Here is a 24,338-nt window from a genome sequence, read left to right on the forward strand (position 1 = left end):
TGCAAAAGAGTGCAAACAGGAAAGCTGTTAAGGATTTTAAGACTAAGTTTTATTGTTTTCTATAAGCGAAAAACTGCCATTGTTTCCCCAAGATGAGGTTTTGCAGGAGTCATTTGGATCTGAATGTGTACTAATTGCTCTGGGGACTCTAATAAAAATTCAAAATAAGGAGCAGTAGGATTTGGCTTCAAGAAAAAGTATGTTCCATGCACAGGGATTAACCAAAGGCTCCTTTTTTTTAGCATGTAACCGGTTTATTTTAGTCTGTGGGACATGTTTTATCCATGGTCTCTTCTCTACATTGGAAGTGAAGGGTACAGGACCTGTAGTTTAAACCGTCAGTGATGGATGGAAACCACTGGGACAGTATATCGCCTGTGAGCAACGGCCATCAGTACCCCAGGGGCTCTGCAAAGCACTAGGAGCAGGGAGTTCTCACATTTCCTTGTTGAGCCCCATTTTCCTTCAGCCCAGCTGAGGGCTGGCATGCAGCGGCACCCAGCCAGGAGAACTGGCATCCTGCCTCTGGCACAGTCAGGCTGGCCCTGGTGACTCTCCCAGGTGGCTCCCTGAAGCCTGGTCTGGGCTCCCACAGCACTGCACTGGCCCTTGCCCACCCCAAATCCCTCCAGGATACCAAGGCTTGGGGGCGTGGGTTGGAGTGGAGAGGACACAGACCTGACCCCCATGGTGGATACTCAGTCCCTCCCCATCTGGAGCACATCTCTCACTCCTTCCAGCCCCACCTCCCCAGGCACAGAGCAGTGCTCTTCTATCAGGTTTCCAGGAGCAAGAGAACTACAACATTGAATGATTTGCCTTGTCTCAGAAAGGCTGTTGCAAAGCAGGGAACTGAAGGTGGGATGAGTTTCTCAAGTCACAAGCCAAGACTGTAAACAAAACAGCCAGGATTCCTTTTAGATGACCTCAGGCAGATGGATCCAGTCTGGATCTTTGAAGGGAAGGGCATGTCCATGGACCCATGGGCACTGGAAGGGGCCACAGCCCCACCTGAACTGGGACACTGTGTAGGCTATGAGCATTTGCGCAAATCAACTCTCAGTTATTACACAGGATGGGTAATGTAGTCACAGATGCCCTCAACTAGATGTTGAAGGACCTCTTCTGGTAGGTGCTGCAGGTGCTGGGAGCACCGGAGGGGGCTTTATGCAACAGTGTCGAAGGTAGCAAGGTCAGAGGAATAGTAAGGTGAAAACAGAGTGGGGAAGTACTGCGTCCCTCAAGCTCTGCCCACTTTCCTCTTTATCCTGCCTTGGAGTAGCACCTTTGAAATAATCAGTGTCTGGCTAAGACCCCAGCCCTGCTCCTGAGACCCCAGTCTTCAGCAGAGATGTTGTAGGCGAGCTAGAGCTCAGTGTTGTCGGAGAGGGAGGCATGTACAGAACAGAGGGCATCACTGTGGTGCTGTATAAATCTTTGCCGTGCCCACATCTTGAGTTCACTATGCAGCGCTGCCTTCCCTGTCTCCAGACTGTAACAGAGAGTAGAAGTAACAGAGTTAGAGAAACTCCAGAGAAAGGCAGTCAAAATGCTCAGGGGGATGGAGAAGCTGTCCAATAAGAACAGGCTAAGAACGCAGGGACTGCAATCTAGTGAGCAGAGGCTGAGAGGTGATACGATTGAGGTCTTCAAAATCTTATAAAAACAAGCCTCCAGACCAAGGGAGAAACAAATGAGGATTTTCACAATGAGAGTGGCAGAAGGTTTTTACTTTGCGCCATGTTGAAAAAGCAGAGGTCTAAGCAGAGACGTAAGAGGGAGGAGACGTACTTCGAAAGGAAGAATCCTGTGATCTCTCCATCTCCCTATGGGCTTGCCTGCTCAAAGAAACCTCATTTTACCCATGCACACACCCTTCTCACAGGGTAGTGTTTTGCACCTGCATTGTGTGAATTCATTGGGTCATAAAAGCACATCCGTTCCCACTCACCAGCCATGTTATGGATGGGATCAACAGCACGTAGATCAATAGTATGGTGTGTTTCGTTTCTGCTCAAAGGGAACTCGGCGCACGTAACAGCGGAGGATGTTACTGTAAGCGTTTTAGCCCAAGGAGTTCAAGGGCTCTCTCTAACAAGGGTGACCAAAGGAATTTTTAAGCTCTTATAAAACCCAAGCCAGATGCCCAGAAAAACAGATTCGGCTCATTAGTGTTTCCCTCTCTAAGAAAAGCAGACGACAGTTGTAGCAAGCTGGCTGTAAGGCAGACAGGGATGAGATGCAGTTGTAGCTGTTTGTGTTGGTGGTGGCTGCATCTCTGCATGGTTCGCATCAGGGAAAAGAGCCAAAAAATAAACATCTGCCTGTTGTGTGTTTCTGTATTCTGCTGAAGAGCTCTTCCCGCTATGAAAGCTGCCACCTAACATTGCTTTTTTCTTTTTCTCACAAAAAGAGGATGGAAAGTGTCTTTCAGAAAGCAACATCTTGCAAAATCTGTGGCTGCTTTGCAATGGCCTGGAACAAGGTCCTGGGGCACAGAGAGCATCACAGAGGTCTGCGTTTTGTGGTGCTCAGCAAATGAGGTGTGAGGTGGGGACCTCCTGCCCTGAGGGTGAAAATAACTTAGAACAGGATTAAGGGTTCCTGACCTGGTTGTCTAAGTGTGTGGGACTGGGAGCTGCTCAGAGGATGGAGATCCTGGGATGCTCCTGATTGGGTTTGTCTGTGCTGTATTCACATTACACCGAACAAAACCCATCCTGTGGGGCTTTCTCAAGCTGAAGAAGCTATCCCCCAGTCTCTACCCGCAGCACCATGGGATAGAACTGAGCCTGGGCTGGAGAAACCCCAGGCATTGGTATGGGCTGAGGACTGACTGTTGCGCTAGCTGCTTTGCTGAAATTCACCTTGTCAGCACTGTGCAATGAAGGCCAAGTGCATATGGAGTTCTGTTAGCAAGGACACAGCCACCAGCTTGCAACAAGAGAGTCCTTTTCTCTGTCTAGGGCTTGTGAGACCACATCTGGACTCCATGTCTGGTATTGGACCTCCAAGTACAAGAAATAAATATACAAATGGAAGCTGGTCGTAGGTTTAAATGTGCCTACAGGTGTCAGGGTGGGTTCATGAGGCCAAGGGGCTGGTGGCACCTGAGTGGCAGCACAGACATCTTCTTTCTTTCTGCACCTCTGTGCACCAGGAGAAAATGTGGGCCAAGATGCAGCTGTGTCCCCCAGCCTGCTCTGAGCCCGCTCACAAGAACTGGTTTGTTCCTGGCTAGCACCAGGACCTGGGCGAGGGCTACAGCAGCCCTTCTTGGCACTGCCACTACCTTTGGTCCAGCCGAGCACAGTGATGTTCTGGGTGAGGCCTTTTGGCACAATTTTGCTGAAAGACCCAGAAGTATCAGTCCTCCTCTGCCCTGCATCTTCCAAACTTACAGGCTGCACATCAGCTGGTGCAGGGTCCCAGCACGTTCCTTCCCCTGGGATCTGCACCCCAGCATATTCCAGAGCAGGGCAGCATGCCATGCCACCCCTTCCCCTTCCTGACTTTCCCCCAAACATGTTTTGATCTTGACTCTGAGGTTGTCAGATGAGCACTGGTTCTGCTCGCTTTTTCCTTCACCACCAGCAGCACGGGAGCCTTTCTCCTCCGTGTTGTCCCTATGCCTCCTGCTCACCCCCTGGACATTCTTGCAGTGCCAAGGTGAGGACAGAGCCTTCATGAAGGAACTGCTGCCCCGTCTCCTCCAAGCATGAGGGAACTGGATGCAGAGCAGCAAGGCAAAGCAAGGCTGCAGCATGAAGCAGCCCAGCTTGGAGTGAGCTTGAGGAAAAGCTCATGCTCAACGAAGCAGTAGGATTCTTCTCCAAGCCCTCCTATGTCGCAGCAGCCAAGCGGTTACACAAAACTGAAGTGGGAGCCTTTCCAGTTCCTAACCCAGAGAAGAAAATTTAAAATAAATCATTTCCCACAAGCCATTCAGCTTCAACAAAAGCTGGGAGACTTCCAGAGCCAGTCCTTAAAAGAGCTGCTGTGTGGTTTCCAACCCCTCACACAATCAGGGCAAACTTCGCTGCGCCTCAACCCGGCCTCTTTGGGACCAGTGCTTTCCTGCAGTGGATGCCAGCCCAGCTTCCCTGGCCCCACTGCAAATCCAGCCATCATTCCAAAGTAAATGATGGGGCGTTTCTGCCCTCCTCCTCCTCCAGCCCTGCCCTGTCTCCTCATGGTTCAGGGGCCATGCAGGACCCCTGGGGCAGAGCAGGGCCGGAGCAGGGAGGTGGTGGCTGTCCTGCATTGCTATCCGGTGGCACTGGGCACGTGACAGTGGTGGGCTGGTGTTGCAGGATTCTGATAAATGAAGCTAATAGCAGTTGGTTTGCTGGGATCTGGCCTGCAAGAAAGGGCAGCATCAGAGGCCGCAGGGGATGGGATCCTCCGTCCCTTCTGCCTCTCTCCCGTCTTGCACCAAGCCCAGCCCCGGGAAAGGAGATGGACAGGCTATGGTTAGCATTGGATCATGGATACCTTGGCTTGCCTCAGCATTTCATACAGAAGTAATAGCCTCTTTCCAGGGTGGATCCATGCTTATGTGGGCCTTACAGAGCTGGTCTGGGCCAGCTCATGGACCTGCAGCTTAACAACTGTCTGCAGCTCAGCAGGGCCACAGTAAGCCATCGATGTGAACAATCCTGGCCAGGACATAAGCCAGGTCATTCCCTTCTCTTGCCAGACTCTCTTTTTGTGTGCTGACCCATGTTCCATTTGCAGGAGGCTGGGAGCAGTGGATGTGCAACAGATGTCCACCCTACCCCAGGACCAAGAGAAGCCACAATCACTTGAGAGGATGCCTGAGCCTGCAGAAAGGGCAAGACTCAGACCAGACAGGGGGCTGTCACCTTCCAGCCCTTACCTGTGCCAGAGAGTGTTTTGCCAAGCAGAAACAAGAAGAAACAAGCAGTGGCATGGGGAACATCAGCCTGCAATCCAGCTCAGCCTCCTGTCTGCTGGGCTGTACTGTCTGGGGCAATGGAAAGGAGCCCAGAGGGGGACCTCTGGATACCAGCTCCCCCCCGCCCCTTCCCTCAGTGCTGCAGTGTGTCCTCTCCCAGTGGCCTGGTTGAAGCTGTGGCTGCTTTGGGCCAGAGGCTGAGCTGCACTTTGGTGCTTTCTCAAAGCTAACAGAAGGGTGGTGAGAGTCCATCTTTGGACTCTGTCCAGCATTGGTGACCTTCCAGCTATTTGCTGGAGGCAGATATGGACAGTTGGAACCAGATGCTTCACCCTCGGTTGTCTACCTTTGAGTCATGTTGTGGCATCACAGCCTGTCTCCTCTTCCCTTTGCCCGTGTGTCTACCCTACACAGCTGGGGAAGGCAGCAGTCCACAGATGAGCCCTACCACATGTGGCTGTCTCATGGGATTATAAAGTAGGAGACACCCTCTGCAGCTAGCGTGGGACAAGCTGGCTGGGCTGTGTGGTTGAGTGTGGCAGGAGTCAGTTGCATGACTTCAGTACAAGGCATCACCATGAGCAGCTGGGAACAGAGCTGTGGCCTCTTACAACCCAACCTCCCAATTCCTCTGGAGCTTCTGGGAAGCCTCAGCCACCCATAACCTGGGTGTGCTTCAAGGGACCATCACTGCAAGCATAAATGAAGTACTTAGTGACTTTTTGGGTAATTTATCACGGGCTGATACAGTCAGCTTGCTTGCAGACTTCAAGTGTGCATGACAGGCTCCATCCAACGCAATGAAGTATGGATCCAACAGGAGACAAACAAATCTCAAAGGGGTCAGGAAGCTGCGAGAGGCCTTGGTCTCTTCTCTTTGCTCTGCTCATACTGGTACGCTGGAAGCTGATGGTCTTCCTGGCTCACAATAGTCTGCACACGTGTCCTCCCAGGGTTCCCCTGGTGCCTCTTCTCCAGCGGGAACCCAGGCCAAGGAAGAGCATGCCTAAGGGTTTAACTATTGACTCCTCAACGCTTCTTCCAGACCATAAACATCCCAGCTAGACTTCACAGAGGGTAAATCAGAGTAGGCATAATGCAGTAGTTTATACATAATAACAGAAATGTTAGATTTTTTAATATTAATAATGCAAGTTGGTTAAAGATAGAAGGGGTGGATGGGACACCACAGTTATTGCAGTTTTACAACATCTTTTACTCGGGCCTGTCTCCTGACTGCATTTAGCTTCCTGTTTTCTGGTTGCATATAGCTGTGCCAAGCTTTAGCTGTTTGACTGGAATTTAGCTTGGGTGGTGTCTGGTTCCTACTGAAGTTTTTGGATGAGATGGGGAGTTTCAGCCCAAAACCTTTGGCTGCTTTTAAAAAATTGGACTCAAAAAAGCCACCTTATTCATTTCATGTTAAGCAAAAGGTCAGCAAAGTTTTGCTGGAAAGATTTCTCCAAAGATTTGAGCAGTGTCTGTGATCCATGCCTGTATTGTGCCTTCACTATGGGAAAGTCAAAATTTGGTCCCTATTAGGATTTCAGCGTTACTCAAGACTACAGTGTAGTCATGCTCAGGAGAGTCTTGGGAGTTTTGCAGGTAAATTCCTTGGAGGTGCTGCATTGGCTTGGCCCTGCTGTCAGGGTGTAGGAAGACCAAGTGCCTGGAACTGATTTTCTGTCCTGGATTTGGTGGGACAGAGACTTGCAGGTCTTTCCTCTTCATTTGGGATGGCAGAAGAACAAGTGAGACTTGGCCCACATGTGCAAACCTGAGGACTGTCCCAGGGGATTGATTTGACCTCCCATGGGAGGACTCAGCTCCTGTGGGATGGATGCTGGGCCACAGGATGCTGATGTGCTGGTGTCCCAGGAAGTCTAGCCTGGCCTTTCTCTTCTCTAGGAGAGGCAATCTGGCTGACAGAGAGGATGAAGGCCGGCGAGGACAAGCCCAAGAGAGGGTGCAAGCAGATCCCTCCACAGGGACTTGACACAGATATCTGCTGCCAAGCTCCTCCATGGGCTCTTTCCAGCCCTTGGAAAGCAGATGGCACATCTAGGGCCTGATCCACCCAGCCTGAGGTAGACCTCTAACAGCACACAGGCAATGCTGCCCTGTCCATCTCCATCAGCTCTATAGCAAGCCTAGCCTGCTAGCTCAGGCGGTTGTCTGTAGATGACACACCATCTGTGGAGACCAGACATGCTCCTCCAGCCGGGGGGTCACTTCATGGAGAGGCAGCACTGTCCCCTTGCCATTCTGCATTGTACAATACACTCTGCAAGGGAAATGTTCAGATTTGCTTACAATTAGCTAAGAGACCTCTAACCTGACTCTTGGTTTGTTGGTGGGGCTGGGGAGGACTTTTGGAGGGGATCCATCTCTAAAACAGCTGTGGATCTGGTGGATGAAATTGGACATTCAGTGGGCTTATCATCAGGTTTCTCGTGAAACCTGCAGCCACGTGGTCCCTTTGCTCTGCTTTAATTGGTCAGGGGGCACTTCATAAAAAAAGAATTCAGAAGCCCTTTCTAATCACTACTCCTGCACTTGGCTGTTGCACTGCCATGGCTGAAAACAAGAGAGGACCAGAATGTGCAGAGGGAAGATCACTTGCAGTGCTCCGCAAAGAACAGGGCACAGGATGGGTCTGAGAAACAGCCTGATCTGGAGCAGTGGCAGGGTGGCAGAAGGTCAGTGGGGTTCTCCTCTCTGGCCTGTGTCTCACTTTCTCTGGTCCTTTGTTACAGGCAGGGATCCTGCATCTGTCGGAAGCACCTGGCTGCAGCTCATGCGATAGGTGTGGGGATGCTGCGTACTCTGTGACAGCGCGGGATGCACACCGATGCACGCAGAGAAGAGGTAAAATGGCCAGCATTGCCTCAAGGAGACACCTGCTCCATCTCACCATGCGCAACCCTCAGGGAGCATTTCTCCCCAAACTCATTCATGCAGGGCTCTGAACTCCCCAGACCATCGCATCTCCCAGCTGTGAGGAGCAGGACACAGAGAGCAGGCCAGATCCTGGGTCCAGGACTTCCTGGGCTGTCGGACTGGAGCAAAGTCAGTTGGGGACTGGGGTTCCCCTTGGGATCTGTCCTGCTCAGCCAGCAACTCAGCACATACCCGCATGGATCTGTCTCTAACCAGACCATAGAGGAGTGTTTGGGGTCAAATCCCACCTCTCCCTTGCTCCTTGTCTGGGTGCAGAGGAATTAGCAGCAGGGAAGAGGCTGCTGACATCTCCCAGGGTGGGGGGTTGTAAGAGCAGAGGCAGCTACAGCCCAGCATCTCTTTTTACCAAGAACTAGTGGAGCCCTGCACTGTCCAAGTAATTAGTGATTTTACTGCTAATGAGAGCTGCAGCTCAGCAAGTCAGAACACCCAGAGCCCATTGCTGACATCTGGGCACCCTCATGGCTTCTCAGAGGTGATGTATAGTCCCTGGTTTACAGAGGGGGAAGCTGGGCCAGGGAGTTTAAATGATCTGCTTGAGATGTGAGTGAGGAACAGAATTAGAGGGAGAACCCAAGGATTCCGCCTGCCTGCTGTAATTGATTACCATGCTTCCTTGCACAGGTGAAAACAGATTTGTTTTAAAACAAAATCAGCCATTATTGTGGCTCAGCCTGAGCTCCATACAGAAACTCCTGCTTCCAGAAGAGATAATTTCTGTTGGCACTTGATTGCAGCTGCAGGGTTTACAGTGGAGAAAAAAATGCACGGCACTGTGGGGCTACAGCTCATGGCTAAGGATGGCACTTGTAAGACTCGCAAACTTTGCATCAACGTTCACGAAAAAGGTGCCTTTTGATCAAAAAACTACTTGTCTCATTTGGTGCAATACAGTGTCATTCCCTTGCCCTACGGAGAGGGCATCCCAGACTATATTCAATGTAAACACTTTTGCTAGAGTCTTAGCTGGCAACCTGTGACACCCTTCAGCAATACTTGTGTGTCAGGACAGGAAAAGTGGTACTTTGGCAGGCAGCAAGCTCTGCAGAAATTCAAAGTCAGCAGGGAGAATCACACAGGTTGGCACATCACAGCTGCTTAGAAGTGTTAAAAAAACCCAACACACCTGTCTCCTATTTCCCTAATTTCCAGTGACCAGGGAATACTTGGGAACAGCACCCCAGAGGCCGGTCTGCAAAAAGCAGCCATGCCACTGTCCCCAGCCCTGGGCATCTGCCTACCACAGCTGGAGCACCAACAGCCAGCGTGGCACAGACACCCTGTGCCTGAGGCTGTGGCTGACTGGGGGTTACTGGAGCAGCAGGAGAAGGTGAGTGCCCAGGCGCCTGATGGCTCAGGACCACAACAGCACTGGATAACGAGCACTAGTCTTTGCAAAAGCAGCAAGCACTAGTGTGGTCCTTCCTTGCTTTTACACTGAAAGATTGAGAGGGGTGAGGGGGGACATTTTCCTATGCTGAGCTTCAATCTGCTGCCCTTCTGAGCTGCTGTTGAAAAGCTTGCATCTTTCTGACAGCCCTCACAGGCACTCATGACGTGGTTTCTTTTCCGTTGTAGGTAGTACCGAGCCTGAGCTGAGCACGGGGAGGGAGCCGTAAGCACTGGGAGAGCAAGTGGAATATGAGCGAGAGCAGCCCCATTCCATGGTCTGCCGCAGATCGATGCGAGCTGCATTCCTCAGGCTTGCAGCCGGCCACACTGGCCTGCAGCGATGGGGCTGAGCAGCTCAGCCAGACTCCGGAGCCTGCCAGCAGCTCTGCCAGCCCCTGGGACGATGCTCAGCCCTTCCAAAGAGCAGAGGGGGAGCGCAGGGGCCAAGGGGGTGAACATCTGGAAGCATCAGCAGAGCCAGGCTGGAGGCAGGGTGAGCAGGGACTGGGGACAGATGCTGCCAGCGACAGCAGCCACGAAGACGAGCCGGCGCTTGCGAATGGCATGAACACAGAGCTGGCTACAGGGCAAGAGCAGACACCATTGCAGCAGCAGGACGGGGGCGTGCCTGGACGAAGCAGCGTGGATTTGGGGAAGAGAGGCTCCCCTACCCAGAAGGTACCTAGTGAGGCCCTCAGCAAGGAGAGGTGGCACAGTGTCCTAGGCTCCTCAGAAACTCTAAGTGCCGACGAGCCGGAGGAGCAGCTCGGGTGAGTGCAAAGCCATTGTAACATCGGCTCAGTGCTGGTTTTGTGTGTTGTTTCTCAGGCCTCCTTGGTTGGAGTTATTCTGCTGCATGTGTAACTCATCAGTTTACAAAGCTGCAGCTGCTCTCATGGCTGACTACGGCTTTTCAGATTTTTTTTCTCTCTGCACTTCTCATGCTTCTTTTCCCTGTAACAAATGCAGAAGAGCTGTGATGGGAGCCAGTGTCTGCTCACAGAGGCACTAAGGCAAAGGAAAAGCTTTAGGGATCTCAGGAGTGCTGGGGTCTGGTTATACTCACTTTGAGGGTGTCCCACTCACAAGTTGGGGATTCAGCTGCAGCACTGGCAGCAGTTACCTGAGATAACTTAGGACAAGCATGACGGCCAGGCGATGAGGAGCAGGGCTTGTCCAGTAGCCTGGTATGCCCTGGAAGTGCCTGGCAGCACGGCTTGCTCTGGCAGTCCCTGGGATAACAGGTAGCATCTAAAGGAGCACTCCATTAGTAAGAGAGGGTGAGGCACTGAGCTGTGGCAGGCGTTACCGGTGCCAGGGTGGCACAGGCATAGCAGTGGGAGACAGAAGACACCAGTATCATCCTGTTCTCAAGTGCCTGAGAAAAACCTGCCTGTGTGCAGTGCCCCCGGTCTCTGTACTGGCAGCCTGTTTTGAGGGAGATCCTTCCAGGCTGGGGACGCTCACTGGTGCGGTGTCCACAGCTGATTCTATGCCTCCATGTGTGCCTAGACTCCCTGGGTCTCTGCAGGTTGGGGGCTGGAGGGAAGTGGCTGGTCACTGGGATGAGGTGGGATGCTTTCTGTACCAGTCCTGTAGGAAGAGTATGGATGTTCCCCTTTGCCACCAGAAGTCATCTGGGGTTCTGTACTGTAGCCAGCTGGAGTTTATGGCCATTGTGAATCTTATGGCCCAGCCTACGTATCTGCCCTGGCAAGGGAGAGACACTGCAAGGAGGGTGCTGGAGAAGAGCAGCAGCTGTCACAGAAGAGCATTGCCTTCTTTAGAAGAGAAGTGTGAAAGGGGCAGGGTGGCCAAAAGAGGCCCGTGAGTCTCCTAGGCCCAGTCCAGTGCAGCCTTCAGGCTCAGCCGTTTGTTCGGTGCAGTCTGGAGTGCAGGCAGAGCCAGGAAGCCACACAGCACATGGGCTGACAACAGGCATCCCTAATCCATCGCACCTTCAGTGTGGAACAGGCTCCTCTATAAAAACCTAGTGGTTTGACTTACCCAAGGTCCCAGCAAGGCACAGCGCTGTTTCAACAAGGACGGTTGAAGAGGAAGAGTGTCCAGTGCAGGCTGCTGTTGTCTGCTGATGTCCAGAGAGCTGGGAAGTCCACCCCCTGGCAGGGCCCACGAGTCCAGTAAGCTCTGTGGTCAACTCTGGGATGTCTGCAAGTCTCTCAGGTTGCAGTGGAATCACGTTTACTTGGTATGTGGCTCCCTGGCAGAGATTGTGAGTTCAAGATGAAGCTAAGGGTGGTCAGTGAATGCTGCCACAATCCCTGGAAGTGCAATTATTTCAAGGTACTAGGGCATAAATTGGGAGAAGTGGCAGGCTAAGGATTTGGAGATGATGCAACCTGACGGGAATCTGCATGCATAGCCCATGATCTTGTGCTCTAAACATATTCACTTGGATAGCAAATAAGTCTTTTGGGAAGCCGAATGCAGAAGGGACAAGTCACACACTATTCAAAGGCAGAAGGGCAGCTGGAAAACTTTAGGGACACAGCTGAAATCTGGGAAACCACTTATGGCCTAGGGATTGGTTTAGCTCACTGTATTTGAGCTGCTTGGTACTTTGACCACCTGTCTGTAGGCTAAATGGCAGAAACACGTGGTTAGGCCAAACACGGCATGGAGCTGATCTTTCCTGACCATAGCTGGCTGCCTGGCTCTCCTAGATCAATGTGGGTCAGGAGCAACACAACTGACAGAGGGACCAAGGCATCGGGAAGTCACTGTCACCCTGCATCATCTCTGACTTTTCCCAGGTCTTTACCCTGCTTTAGTATGTTGCTGTTTCTGTCATGACCTATTTTGGATATAACAGAACCTGAAATTTCCATCTGTGGCCTAATGTTTTGTGGATGAGCAGTCAACTACTTGTTCCTGGGTAACAAATTACTTGTTATTACCTGCATATTGATACTCCTGTGATGCATTTTGTCCCTGGATCTTAAAGTACTTTACAAGAAGGGGTTGAGTCTTGCTCTTCCTGCTGAACCAAAGGAGAATTAAAGGGGAAGAAGTCATCCAAGGTCATTGACTCCAGGGTGGATCTGGAGAAAGAAACCATGATTGCCTCACTGAAGGTAGGTTAGTGCATCTATGCAGGAAATGGTTGTTAAAAAAGTAAAGAAAATAAAGGCAAAGCTTTAATGCTTGTGCTGCAATTTGCCCCTTTTGCCCCCTTCCTAGTTTACCCCTTGACATCCATTGGCATGCCAATATACCATTTTTCAAAGCCCTATTTTCCTATCACTCTGGCTAGGTTGCCTAGAGGTCCTTCACCTTCGCAGAAGTCCCCAACATTGGCCCTGCTGATCTCAAGGAGTTTGCAGCTCTGCAGCCAAACAGAGCTTCACCAGTGAATTGTATTCTCTGCTTTCAGCCCCACGAAATAATGCAAAAAAAGTCAAACTTGTTAATAGAGGAATCCCCACTTCTTACTTATACACGCACTTAGTACCGGCAGGTTTGGGACTACCTTCTTTGCCCACACATCTCCTCCCATGGCTGCATACAGACATCGAGCAATTCAAATTCCATTAAATAAAGTTACAGAAAGACTTTGCAGAAAGCCTGCAGTGCACAGGCAAGGAAGTCTTGATTTTCATCATGCCCTTCTCAGACAGGCCTCCCCACTCCACCGACACAGCAAACTAGGTTCTACTTTATTACAACTAATTAACCAATGAGAAGTGAAATGTAAACAACTCAGTGTGTAAAAATCCAGTAAAGTTCAGCTGCAATAATAACCAAATGCATTGCTCGGCGTGCCTTGCCGTGAGCAATAAAACACTACTTCAGAGATGACTGGGGAAAGCAGCACAGGCAATTAGATACAGTGCTACTTCAATATGCTTACAAAACCTCACAGTTACAGTGCAAATAAATATACTGCTCCTTATTTAAGTAAAGCAATTGTCTTCCCTGCTGTGTAATAAGTACATGACACTTACCCGTGGGATATCAGGTTCATACACACAAGCAAGGCCTTTTGCTGTCTCCCACTTTAGCCTAGCGTTGCTTGAATTAGATGCAGACAATGTTCCTGAGCTAGTGCAAGCTGTAGAATGTCTCTGTCGTAGTTTAGCCCCACTCAGGACCAAGCTACACAGTCTCCCACTCACTCCCCACCAACTCTTCAGTAGGACAGAGAGAATTGGTAAACAAAGGTAGCAAAACTCGTTGGTTGAGATTAAACAAAAAATAAATTTAAGAGAAATAACAGAAAAAAACCCAATCAAAACAGAGATGGAAAACAAATATAGTACAATAGGTCACAGCAAATCCCAATGCCCAGTTTCCTCCCAAGTAGCAGGAGACCCCCTCAGCACCCTCCTCACTTACATATTGTGCATGATAGTTGTAGAACGCTGGTCCAGGTTGCCCAGAGAGGGGGTGGATGCCCCATCCCTGGAAACATTCCAAGCCAGGTTGGACGGGGCTGTGAGCAACCTGATCCGGTTGGAGATGTCCCTGCTCCTTGCGGGGGGGCAGGGGGCGGGGAACGACAACTAGAAAGATCCCTTTCACCCCAAACCATTCCATGATTTTATGATTTTATGTCCCATGGGATGAAATAGCCCTTGGGCTAATTTGGGTAAATTAACCCCAGCTGTTGGCTAATTAGTTAACTATCCCAGCTGGGTGCCCCAGCCCTATGGGCCACCAGCTCAGTTCTCCTCCCAGCTCAGGTGAATGTTAATTCTATCCTAGCCAGAACCAGAACAGTATCTTTGCCCTCTGTCTTCTCTGGGACTACACAGGCAGAGATGTGATGTGCCCACTGACCCATCCAGGGCTGCAGCCCTGGTCTCTGTGGTCTTTGCTGGAGCATTTGTAGGGACACAGACTTTTTCTCTTTGATGCCTGCTGTACAAGTTTGGGCTCAAGTGATAAAGGGCTGGAAAACTCAAGCTGTGTGGTACAAATAGTTAATGGAAATTACTCTGTTCCCTGTGGTGAGAGAGAGGGAGCTGTCTGGTTTGGGATTATGGCAATGTGGGACCTGCTAAGTAACATCCAGAAAGTGCAGAGTTTGATGGGTCTTGGTGGGCTTGATACCCAGAAGCAGCCAGGAGAATACCAACAGGCACTGCTGCAGTGACAACACCCCTGGAAACACATGCTGTGCACCAAACCTCATGGGAATGGCCCAGTGTGTGCCCTCCTGCTTATGTGCTCCTGCACAAAGGTGTGCTGGTGATGGGAGTGAAGCGATGCAGGCCAAGGAGCAGTGTGATGGCTCTCTTGGAGGGCTTTATGATTTCTCACAAAGGCTCAGGGTTTTTCCTTGGTGTGAGAAGGACACAGACCCTCTGTAAGGCAGGGGATGTGGAAGTTCACTGGGGATGGAGGCTGTTGAAAGAAGTTTGACAATGGGACAAGCAGTTTGGTGCAATTAAGACTGTAAAGTCCTTCCTGTCACAAGGGGATGATGTTTTTAAAATTCCTCCTGCTTTGTGGAAGGAGGGGATCTTTTCTATCCACAAAGTCATGGCCAGGCACTGAAGTTCGCCCTGCAGGGATGGATGAATTTGTAAAGACAAGCGTTCCTGAGGGTGAGGGGCCTTTGGGCTGCAGCAGATAGTTTGCTGAGCTGCTGCTTTCTGCTTTGTTTCTACTTATGTCTAGTTTGCTGCATGGCCAGCTCTGATGAACTGAATGAGAGTTGTCTTAAGCCCTGAGCTCCTGGATTATGTGGGTCTACAAATTCATGCAAGCTTTTATCCATGTGGTTGCAGAGCTGGGTTTGAAAACAGCATCTCTGATGGCTCAGACATCAGAGAGGACTTTCAAAGGGTGCCAAAACTTGTTTGTTAGGGCCTGTCAGGTCTCATGAACATAGCATGAGCCACACATGGTTGTCTCTCTCCTAAAACAGCCCTTCAGGTGGGTCTGTCTTGCTCCCTGCTGAGCCGGGATCTCTGGTTCCTGCTGCAGCTCACCAGCCCCCTGGCCTGGCATCCATCATCATGAAGAAGGGAAGATAGCATCGCATAGCCACTTCATAGGACCCTGACTTTCTTGGGTTCCTCAGACTCTTGGGATGCTCAGAAATAAGAAACCTGAGAGCACTGATCAGTCCTTTCCTCTTCAATGGCTCTTGCCCTGGCACATTAGGAGCAGGGAAATCTAGCTTTGTTCAAACCCTTCCCTAAGTGCACTTTTCTTGCAGAGATGGGGGACAAGAAGTCTGGTAGCTGACTTGTGCCTGCTCCTCACTGCCGCAATGGGGCTATGTGCGCCTCTGTTGTTCCAGTTGTCCCTCCTTACACTTGTTTTCTGTTAGTTGTCCACTGCATTACCTCTCATGCTATGACTATCTTTGGTTGTTGTGGATGCTCGGGGTGAGGAGAACCCTGTTGGCAGAGTACCTCCTGGTTCTTTAAACACGCTAACTGTAGCAAACGAGGGTGATAACCTTGAGGACTTCCCTATGTGAAGGGGTGCCAGGTCTCATTTTACTGCCTGGAATTAGTGCTCAGATAAATGCTGAGTTCTTGCTACCCATGCTGATGAGAGCATTGGAGGACGACTGGTCCATGTAAACATCACCAACCCGTGCTGCCCATGAGAACTGGCTGGTGCTCAAAAACAGTGATGATGGTTCCCCAGATGGGTGTGTTATTGTCGGTGGCAAGGTGTGCATTCAGTAGTCACTGTGTCCTGAAATGGCCAGCCATTCTCCACCCTGCTTGAAGCATTCATTCTGAAGGACTAGGGTTCCCAGGAATGGATGACACTACATCAGTATATCTGGGCCAGTAAATGCAGGGCCTTATTAACCTGCTCTTTGCTGAAGAGACAGCCTTCCCTCCTTGCTACTTGCTCACCAGTGCAGTGGAAATACAGGCGAATCCCTCCTGCCTTGAGAGAAGGGTGTAGCCCAGATCCTGTAACAGTGGGAGTAGACCTGGGTTCAGGGCTCCACCGAGCCTCTGCCCAAGCATGGCAGTGATGTTCAGGGGTCCATCTCCACCGTGAAACTAGAGAGCCTGTGTCTGCTGGATGAAATGGTCTGAATGTCTCTGGATCTGGCCATTTGTAAGCTGCAGGCAGCTGGGAACTGGAAACATATGGCTGGCTCTGGGAGCTGTCGGGTGGTCTCTCTGCTTCCCTTGTTCTGTGCTGTCTGCTGCTGGAGATGGCATTCAAGGATGTATCTCTCTACCTTTCTTTACTTTTGCTATGAGCAATTCCATGGAGTGTGGTGTGTGCCTCAGTTTCCCCACCTAAAAACACTGAGCTGTTTTGTAAGGTGCATTGAGAAGTGTCCGGACTCCTAGGAGACACTCTGATGGCTCTGTCAGGTCTGGCTCACAAGCGCTTTGCCGTCTCTGTGCTGGCACCACTACCTCCCAAGGTCTATTTCCAATCTCTTCTGTGCCAAGTGATGTGCAAGGCCAGGAGTGGGCTGTCACTGATGCTTGAGAGGAAACATTACTGACAGTAGCTGAGTTTGGTCATGCACAGGTACAGCATCTCGTTCACCTACACAGGAAATTTGCTTATCACTGATCCACCCCCAGAACTGATCTCAGGGAAACGTAGTCTGCAAAGTGAGATTGTACTCATTAGGAGAGGTACTAGGCACACAGTTTGTAATCCCTGTGACGCTGGCACAGGGTTTACAAACGGAGACAGCAACAGTGAGGAGGTGCAGTGGGTTTACTCTGATCAGCAAGTAAGAAAATCTCATGGCACTTGCTTACCACCCTCCCCCGCAGGATGAGAGAGAGAATTGGGAGAGCAAAAGTGAGCAGGCTTGTGGGTTAAGATAAAAGCAGTTTAATAAGTGAGGGAAAAAGAGGAAAAAAAAAAGTAGTGCAAAAGCAATTACTCATCACCTCACACTAGCAGACCAAGGCCCAGGCAGTCTCTGAGCAGTGGTACTCTGAAAGACCAATCCTCCTCTTTTTTTTTTTTTTTTTTTTCCTGAGAATGACATTATGTGGCATGTAATATCCCTTTGGCCAATTCAGGTCAGCTGTCCCAGCTGCATCCCCTCCCAGCCTCTTGCCTACACCCAGCCTGCTTGCTGGGGAGTGAAAAATAGAGAAAGCCTTGACGCTGTGCAGGCACTTTCAGGAACAGGTGAAATATCCCTGCATTATCAACGCTGTTTCAGCACAAATCCAAACCACAGCACCATATGTGCTGCTGTAAAGAAAGTTAACTCCATCACAGGCAGAGGAGAAGCAGCTTCCTCTTCCCCTGGCTTTCACCTGCATCACAGCCTGGGTCTGACAAAGCAAATGGCAGCAGCATCTACTGGAAGTGGGGAGGCAGGCTTCACCTGAGGAATTCGAGGTATTTCAGGCAGGTCCTTGCAGCCTGGTCTGGTCCAGGAGGGACTGAGCCCTCCCAGTTCTCCAGGGCTCCCAGCACAGCGTGTGTTGCTGGATTTGACTCAGATGAATTCTCCCAGTGTGGGTCCATATTGAGATGTACACTGGAATGAATGCCTCTGTATGCAAAGCCAAACAGAGTCGGGACTGCTGAGAGTCATTCATGCTCACCTGGCAGCTAGGCTTGTAGGTTCATGCATGTCACAGCCTCCTGTCATGCCTGTAATGCTGTGCCTGAACCCCATAGGCCAGCTGTTGAGTGGCATGGGCCTCCCTTGCCTGCATATGTGTCCATCACCTTTTACATCCCTCTCAGTGGAGAAAAAGATATTTATAGGATGCCTTGCACTTGTAGGATGCCTCATCTAAGAAAAAAGGCTTGAGTTATAGCATATGAATTATACCCCAAAAGCGTGTGTTTTTTCTCCGCTATAAAAGGGATCAAGGACATTTGCTGCTGACATGCAAAGTTAGATGAAATGGCCTTGATCTCTAAGGATTTTAATGCTTTTGAAGTAGCCATAATTGGAGCACTTGAAGGGAGAGATAACATGCAGATTAAATCCATTCTGGCAGTGGATCCTGTAGCAGATGTCAGATGCAAACGTCTCCAGTTTGGAGATCTGACTTTTTACTGGGGCATGACCAAATTAAGTGTTGGCTGCCCCCCTGGGGTTACTCAAGATAAAACTGCCTTTTTCAGCTCTAGAAACTTGTAATAAAACTGAGAACCAGACAGGTTATACCACAGAGAGGTCCCAAGGGCCTATAATCACAGCATCCGTTTCTGCCTTTTCTCTTGCCTCCTAGCTCCAAGTGGAACAGTGCAAGTGATTACCTTGACAGTATCTTCTACATGTCCCCTTTTCATTCAGGTTTGCTTCTGGAGATGCCAAGCTGAGCTGCAGTGAGGATGACAAGGAACATTTTCAATTCAAAGACATCAGGGATGGGTTCAGCTCAACCTTTGAGAAGATCGTTGAGTCTGACCTTATGAAGGGTACATACTACAGCAGCTTGGATTCTTTGGACGTCCTGTCTCTTACAGATGAGACAGACAGCTGTGTCAGTTTTGAGGCTCCTCTTACCCCATTGATCCAGCAAAGGGTCAAGGAAAGCCCAGAGCTCTTGGAGCAGAAACTGGTGGCCCAGCAGAGAGAAGCCCTTCACCACATGGCTGCTGATAAGCAAGAACAGGCAGCAGCAAAGCCAGCGGAGGGGGATTTTGGGAGCCCTCTCAGACACTCAATTACCAGCAGCAGGTCAGAGAACGTACTGAGCCGGTTGTCCTTGAAGAGTATCCCAAATGGGTTCCATGTGGAAGGGTCAGAGGAAGATGCCACCAAGATCATTAACTCCATCAGGTAAGGCAAGCTGGGAATTCCTTGGCCAAGGGGTCCTTGTCTTATGGGGTCCCAGTCCAGGAGCAAGACTCGGAGGACATGCTAGAGATCGAGCTGCTTTTTTTTCCCCTTGTACTTCCTCTCATGTGCTGTCATGGCAGAGAGGACAAACACCAGTAGGAAAAACTTTCTTACCTGTAGACTGGGACTGCAGCTAGGGGCCAAGGTCTCATGGCATTAAACCAACCATTTGCCAGCAGACCTGTGTCTGAGTCTTCCCTGTTCTCAAACACAGGGCCCCAGACTGCAGGTGAGCTGCAGGGTGCTGTAGGAGCTCTGTGAGCCCAAGAAAATCCAAGGCACAGCACTGTGCATTCACGTTTGCTTTGGAGGGCACCACCATTCATCTGGCTGCTCACAGATCCCAGCAGCAGCTCATCTGCATGGCACTTCCTTGCATGAGGAAGCCAAGGAATGAGCAGCCAGGTCACGGAAGAGCTGGAGTGGGGCCGTTTGTCTAGCTAGCTATCAGGCCTTCAACGAGTCACATTGCCCAAAATGTGTGAATAGGGGCCATAATGCCATAACTGGCTTTGGGCAAGAAAATAAAGGGACCCAGCCCCATCTACATGGAGCACGGTGTGTTGTCTGTGGGAAGAGCTGGCCACGACGCCAGCTGGCATCTGGGAGAGGAGCAGCCTACCAGCGACAGCAGGTCTGGTGGCAGTCCCCTCGGCACAATTTGTACAAGTGCCATTTCTCATCCTCAGCAAATAGTCTGAACTGAACAGCATACCAACTGTCCCTAAGACTTCCTAAATATCCACAGCTCTGAAGGAGCTTGGTATCCCTTTCTTTACCAGTGGAGAGAGAGGAAGCTTAAAAACATGTTTGGGCTGCTTGCTTTGAACAGATACATCCTCATTTTTCAGAGAGAAGTCATCTTCTCTTCGATCTTTTTCTACAAATTTGAAATTAAACAATGCTATCTCATTTGACCTGAAATGAAAGAGGGTTTGTCCAATGTCCAGTTCACAAACTTGTTGTTTTTTCTTATTTTTTGGTAAGGACAAGAAGAAATTAAAATGTGACACTTTGTAGAGTTTTTTTTCATGTTACATTGCTGCTCCTTTAATTATTTCTTGTTTCTGTGTAGTGATGCCAGCTTGAAAGATGCACTGTCAGACTCCGACTCCGACATGGGCAGCACAGAGCAGCTTGACCAGGGGAGCACGGACACCTTGGCGAATGGCTGCAGAGCAGATAGCGAGGCCGCCAAGAGGCTGGCCAAGCGCCTCTACAACCTTGAAGGGTTCAAGCGCTGCGATGTGGCACGCCAGCTCGGGAAAAAGTAAGTTGGGCTTTGGGTTGCAGCCAGCCATCCAAGGGATGGCAGCATTGAGCACGGCCGGCAGAAACACAGCTGTGGTGGGGAGGGTCTGGGGCAGCATGGTGATGGTGCTGGAAGGATAGGACAAAGGCAGGAATGGAGAAGCCTGCTGTTACAAGGGCTTGCTGGATGGAGTTGGGACTGTTAGAGATCCATAGAGAAACTGATCCAAGCCTAATATCCTTGCAATCTGAGTCCTACAAGTTGCTTGCATGTATGGGGCATTAACTGCCACAAGCTGCTGCCCAGCAGAACGAAGAGCTTTCTGCACTTGGTAAGGGCCCAGCAAGAACCTCCCTGAAGCAATCCTCAGGCCAAAGAGTTTGGGCTCCAGACCTGGATCTGCACTAGCTTCCTGCCAGTCTCCAGATTTTTCATGTCTGCACCCCAAAATCTTGCCGCAGTGCCTCCTGACCCAGTCTGTATAGATGGTGTGAAGGGTTTGATGGAGAGCCAGGTACACATCAGAGGTCCAAGCACCTCAGCTGGAAGATTTGCCTGTGTAAGGCGGAAGGGAAATAAAAAGTGTTTATTCAAAAGTGGGAGAGTTACAGACATTTCTAAGAGACAGAGTAACAGTAATGACTGTAACAGTAACAGGTTATTTTAAGATGACAGTGGGTGAGAGCACACCAATCCCCATCATCCTTCTCCTGGATCAGATACAACCTGTGTTGCTGGGGGTTTTTTTAATGTCCTTGAAATATGTCGTTGTTTAGCCCGGACTGGTACCAGACTATGCAGTCTCTCTCTCACTCCCCCACCCTCCAAGGGAACAGGGAGAGATAATCTAGGGAAAAAGGCTCGAGGTTTGAGATAAGGTCAGGGAGAGACCCTTAAAGTTACTGTTAAAGGCAAAACAGACTCAACTTGGGGAAAACTATTCATTTATTACTAAAACCAAAGCAGGATAATGAGACAGAGAACAAGATAACCTCCCCCCACCTCTCCCTCTGCCTCTACCACCTTCCCCCCCGAGCGGCACAGGGGGGAAGAGGGAATGGGGGTTCTGGTCAGTTTGTCACACGTCACTTTACACTGCTGTTTCGTTGTCGGGGGAAGAACTTCTCGCATTCCTCCCCTGCTCCAGCGTGGGGTCCCTCCCACGGGCCACAGTCCTTTGTGAAACTGCTCCGGCGTGGGTCATCTCTTCCAGGGGTGCAGTCCCTCCAGAACGGCTGCCCCAGCGGGGCCTCCACGGGCCACAGCCTCCTTCAGGCCTCCACCTGCTCCAGCGTGGGGTCCTCCCTGGGCTGCCGGGGGATCTCTGCTCCTCCGTGGGCCTCCCCAGGCTGCAGGGGGACAACCTGCTCCACCATGGTCCTCACTACAGGCTGCAGGGGAATCTTGGCCAGGAGCCGCATTACTGCTCCCCTTCCTTCTTCACTGGCCTTGGCGTCTGCAGCCGTTCCTCTCACCAGAAATCCTTCACAACAGGCAGGCAGACGCCTCTCAGGTTCTCTTCACATCTCCTCTCCTCTCTGCTTCTTGCAGCCGGGCCAGGCCCAGTCAGGCCCAGCCACCGCCCGGCGGGAGGCCAGAGGGTTAGGGCTGCAAGGCCCACAAGGCTCGCGCTTCCCCCTCTCTGCCCCCGCTCAGCATCCTCACAACATCTCTTCTTTTTTTTTTCCTGTTTTTCCCCTTCCTAAATACATTATCGCAGAGGCGTTATCAGGGAACATTTTGCTACCAATTGGCTCGGCCCTGGCCAGCAGCAGGTCTGCCCTAGGCCCGGCTGAGTCCACTGGACAAAGGGGAAACTTCCAGCAGCTTCTTACAGAAGCTGCCACCGTAGCCGTCCCCCACCCCCCGCCCCAAATAAAACCAGAGCAAAATATCTCACTTGTGTCTGGATTAGCAGGACACCACTGTGCCTCACTAAATGCTCAAGCTTTCAGTACCCAGGATCGTCTGTGACTCCCAGTTTAGTCCTGGGGCAGAAGGAACCCATGAATGATCTCGCAGAGGGGCTCAGTGTGTCATCTGGCAGCATCCTTGTTCTCCTCTTTTGCAGGAGCAGGTTTTGTAGCAGGTGCACTGCTGGTTGCTGCTGCCTCAGGTCTAACATCCTTCTCCTTTCTTGCCAATTTGCCATGCCAGCTCACTGAGTGGGGGCAGTTTCGAGCAGTGGGTCCCTGGGGATGCATCTGAGCATGTCCTTTTACTAATCCCTCCCATCCTCACTCCTTGGGAAGCTGTTTGGGAATTGTCACAGACTTTAAGAGACAACTTTTGTTTTGATCAGCTGGGGTTTTGACATCTGAATAATTTCCCACCACAAGACCTGGATGGAGCTGCAGGCTCTTGGACCAAGCAGGTGAATTTACGGAGCAGGAAAGGAAGAAGGATGAGGTTAGGTGTGCAGAGTAAGTTTAAGTGGTGCTTTCAGGTCAGCTCCATGTAGGAGGTGGGCTGGCTAGGAGGGTTATTCAAAAAGTAATATCTCACTCAAAAGCTTTTTAGTTCATTTTAACTCCTTTTTTTTTTCTTTATGAACATTCAAAATTTTCTCAAAAAACTCCCAAAATAAACCAAAACCAAACCCACTCATCATTGTCAAACAAGTAGAACAGGCTTGATGAGCAAGGAAATGGAGATTGGGTATCTCCAAATAGTTTCTTTCCAGCTGACAGTTTCACAATTCTGTGAAATTAACCTCAAATCCAGAAATTATCTTTGTCTCTCTGAAGAGTGTATGTTTTGGCAACTGAACTCTCCATGGAAGATTCTTGTTCCTGCATTTTTCTATGGCATTGTCTCAGCTCTGTCACCACCCACTGCCGCACATCTCTTGCTGGATGGAGGTTGAACAGTCTCAGCTGCCAGACCATGAAGATGGCAGTGCCAGGTGGTTCCTTGCAGGGTTTCCCAAGAGAGCACTGTGCTCACAAAACCACACAGGCAGCAACAGAGCTGGCAGAAGAGTTTCACGGTTTCAGCATCGCAGTGCACTGAGAACTGGGGGTTTGTCAGAGTCCCACGGGCAGAATGGAATGGGCACACAGTGTGTTTTCCTCCCCTGAAAATTAGGTGAATTTTACTTAGCCAAACTTCTTATGGACAATCTTTTTTTACCCAGGTGACTGTGGCACAGAAAGGATCCTGAACGACACAGCCTTATCTCTCTGTAGGACAGTGTGATCCAGGCTGTAAAACAACATGTCTGTCCACACACAGCCACACAGGAAGGAAACTGTGAGAAAAGGCCAGGGTTCCCGTGCCACTCCTGGGGTGGCTGGTGACCCAGATAGGTCGGTAACCACTCTTGGTGCCTGGACCTTCCCAAACCAGGCAGAAGGAGGAAGTGTCAAGCTGGGGTGTAAGGTGAGAAGAGTTCTGTAGAGCATGGTTGTGTGGCAAGGCCACCAGCCAGAGGACGCCGGACATGTCCCCCTGGACATACTGTTCTTGTGGGGATGTCTCTCTCATGTCTGAGCTGCATGGTGGAAGTGTCACCTGTTCCTGCAGGAGGGATTCAGACTGGCACAGAGGGAGAGAAGGCCAATTCTTGAATGAGGAAACCAGAGCAAGCATCTAAGCTCACCTTAGTGTAGGCCATGGTCTTGCCCTGGCCGGTGTTGGAGCTATGTGTCCCCAGCATGCTGACTGGCTCTGGAGCTCAGGAAGAAGGGTCCCATCAATGTCACTAAGCCCCTGGCCAGACACAGGAGTTTGCTGCTTCCTGCGTGCTGGCTGCCTTCAGGTGTCCTGTGACACCGCCCAGTTCCCTCAGCAGAGCTGACAGTCTCTGCCCAGAGCTTTTCCAAGTGAGGTACATGGGAAGATGTGATGGACACCCAGGCTGGGGACTGTTGGCACCACAGCAGCTGGCTCAGACCATTTGTCCTGGGGGTCCCAAATCCCCTATGGACTCCTGGCCTTCAGCAAGGTCCAGTGAGCTGAAGGACAGGCAGCAAAGCCTGCCTGCCTTCCCAGGCTACCCTGATGGGAGATTAGGGTGAAGGGTGTCATGG

General features: G+C 50.7%; 1 protein-coding gene across 7 annotated transcripts in view; it reads left to right on the forward strand.

The window, feature by feature from the left end:
* The window catches only part of PSD2 (pleckstrin and Sec7 domain containing 2), a 91,939-nt gene that overhangs the window by 31,298 nt on the left and 36,303 nt on the right, over nt 1-24,338 (forward strand). For 5 of the 7 annotated variants that reach the window (XM_086758638.1, XM_086758640.1, XM_086758635.1 and 2 more), the window contains exons 2-5: nt 7,675-7,786; nt 9,458-10,041; nt 18,507-18,995; nt 20,131-20,325. In XM_086758638.1, coding sequence (XP_086614764.1) covers nt 9,521-10,041; nt 18,507-18,995; nt 20,131-20,325 — 1,205 coding nt within the window. In that variant the 5' untranslated portion in view covers nt 7,675-7,786; nt 9,458-9,520. The remainder of the gene's footprint in view (nt 1-7,674; nt 7,787-9,457; nt 10,042-18,506; nt 18,996-20,130; nt 20,326-24,338) is intronic. The other 2 variants (XM_086758641.1, XM_086758642.1) reach the window with 1 other exon arrangement.

Source organism: Chlamydotis macqueenii, chromosome 14 (genome assembly GCF_036417535.1).
Source record: "Chlamydotis macqueenii isolate bChlMac1 chromosome 14, bChlMac1.mat, whole genome shotgun sequence".
NCBI classification, from domain to species: domain Eukaryota; kingdom Metazoa; phylum Chordata; class Aves; order Otidiformes; family Otididae; genus Chlamydotis; species Chlamydotis macqueenii.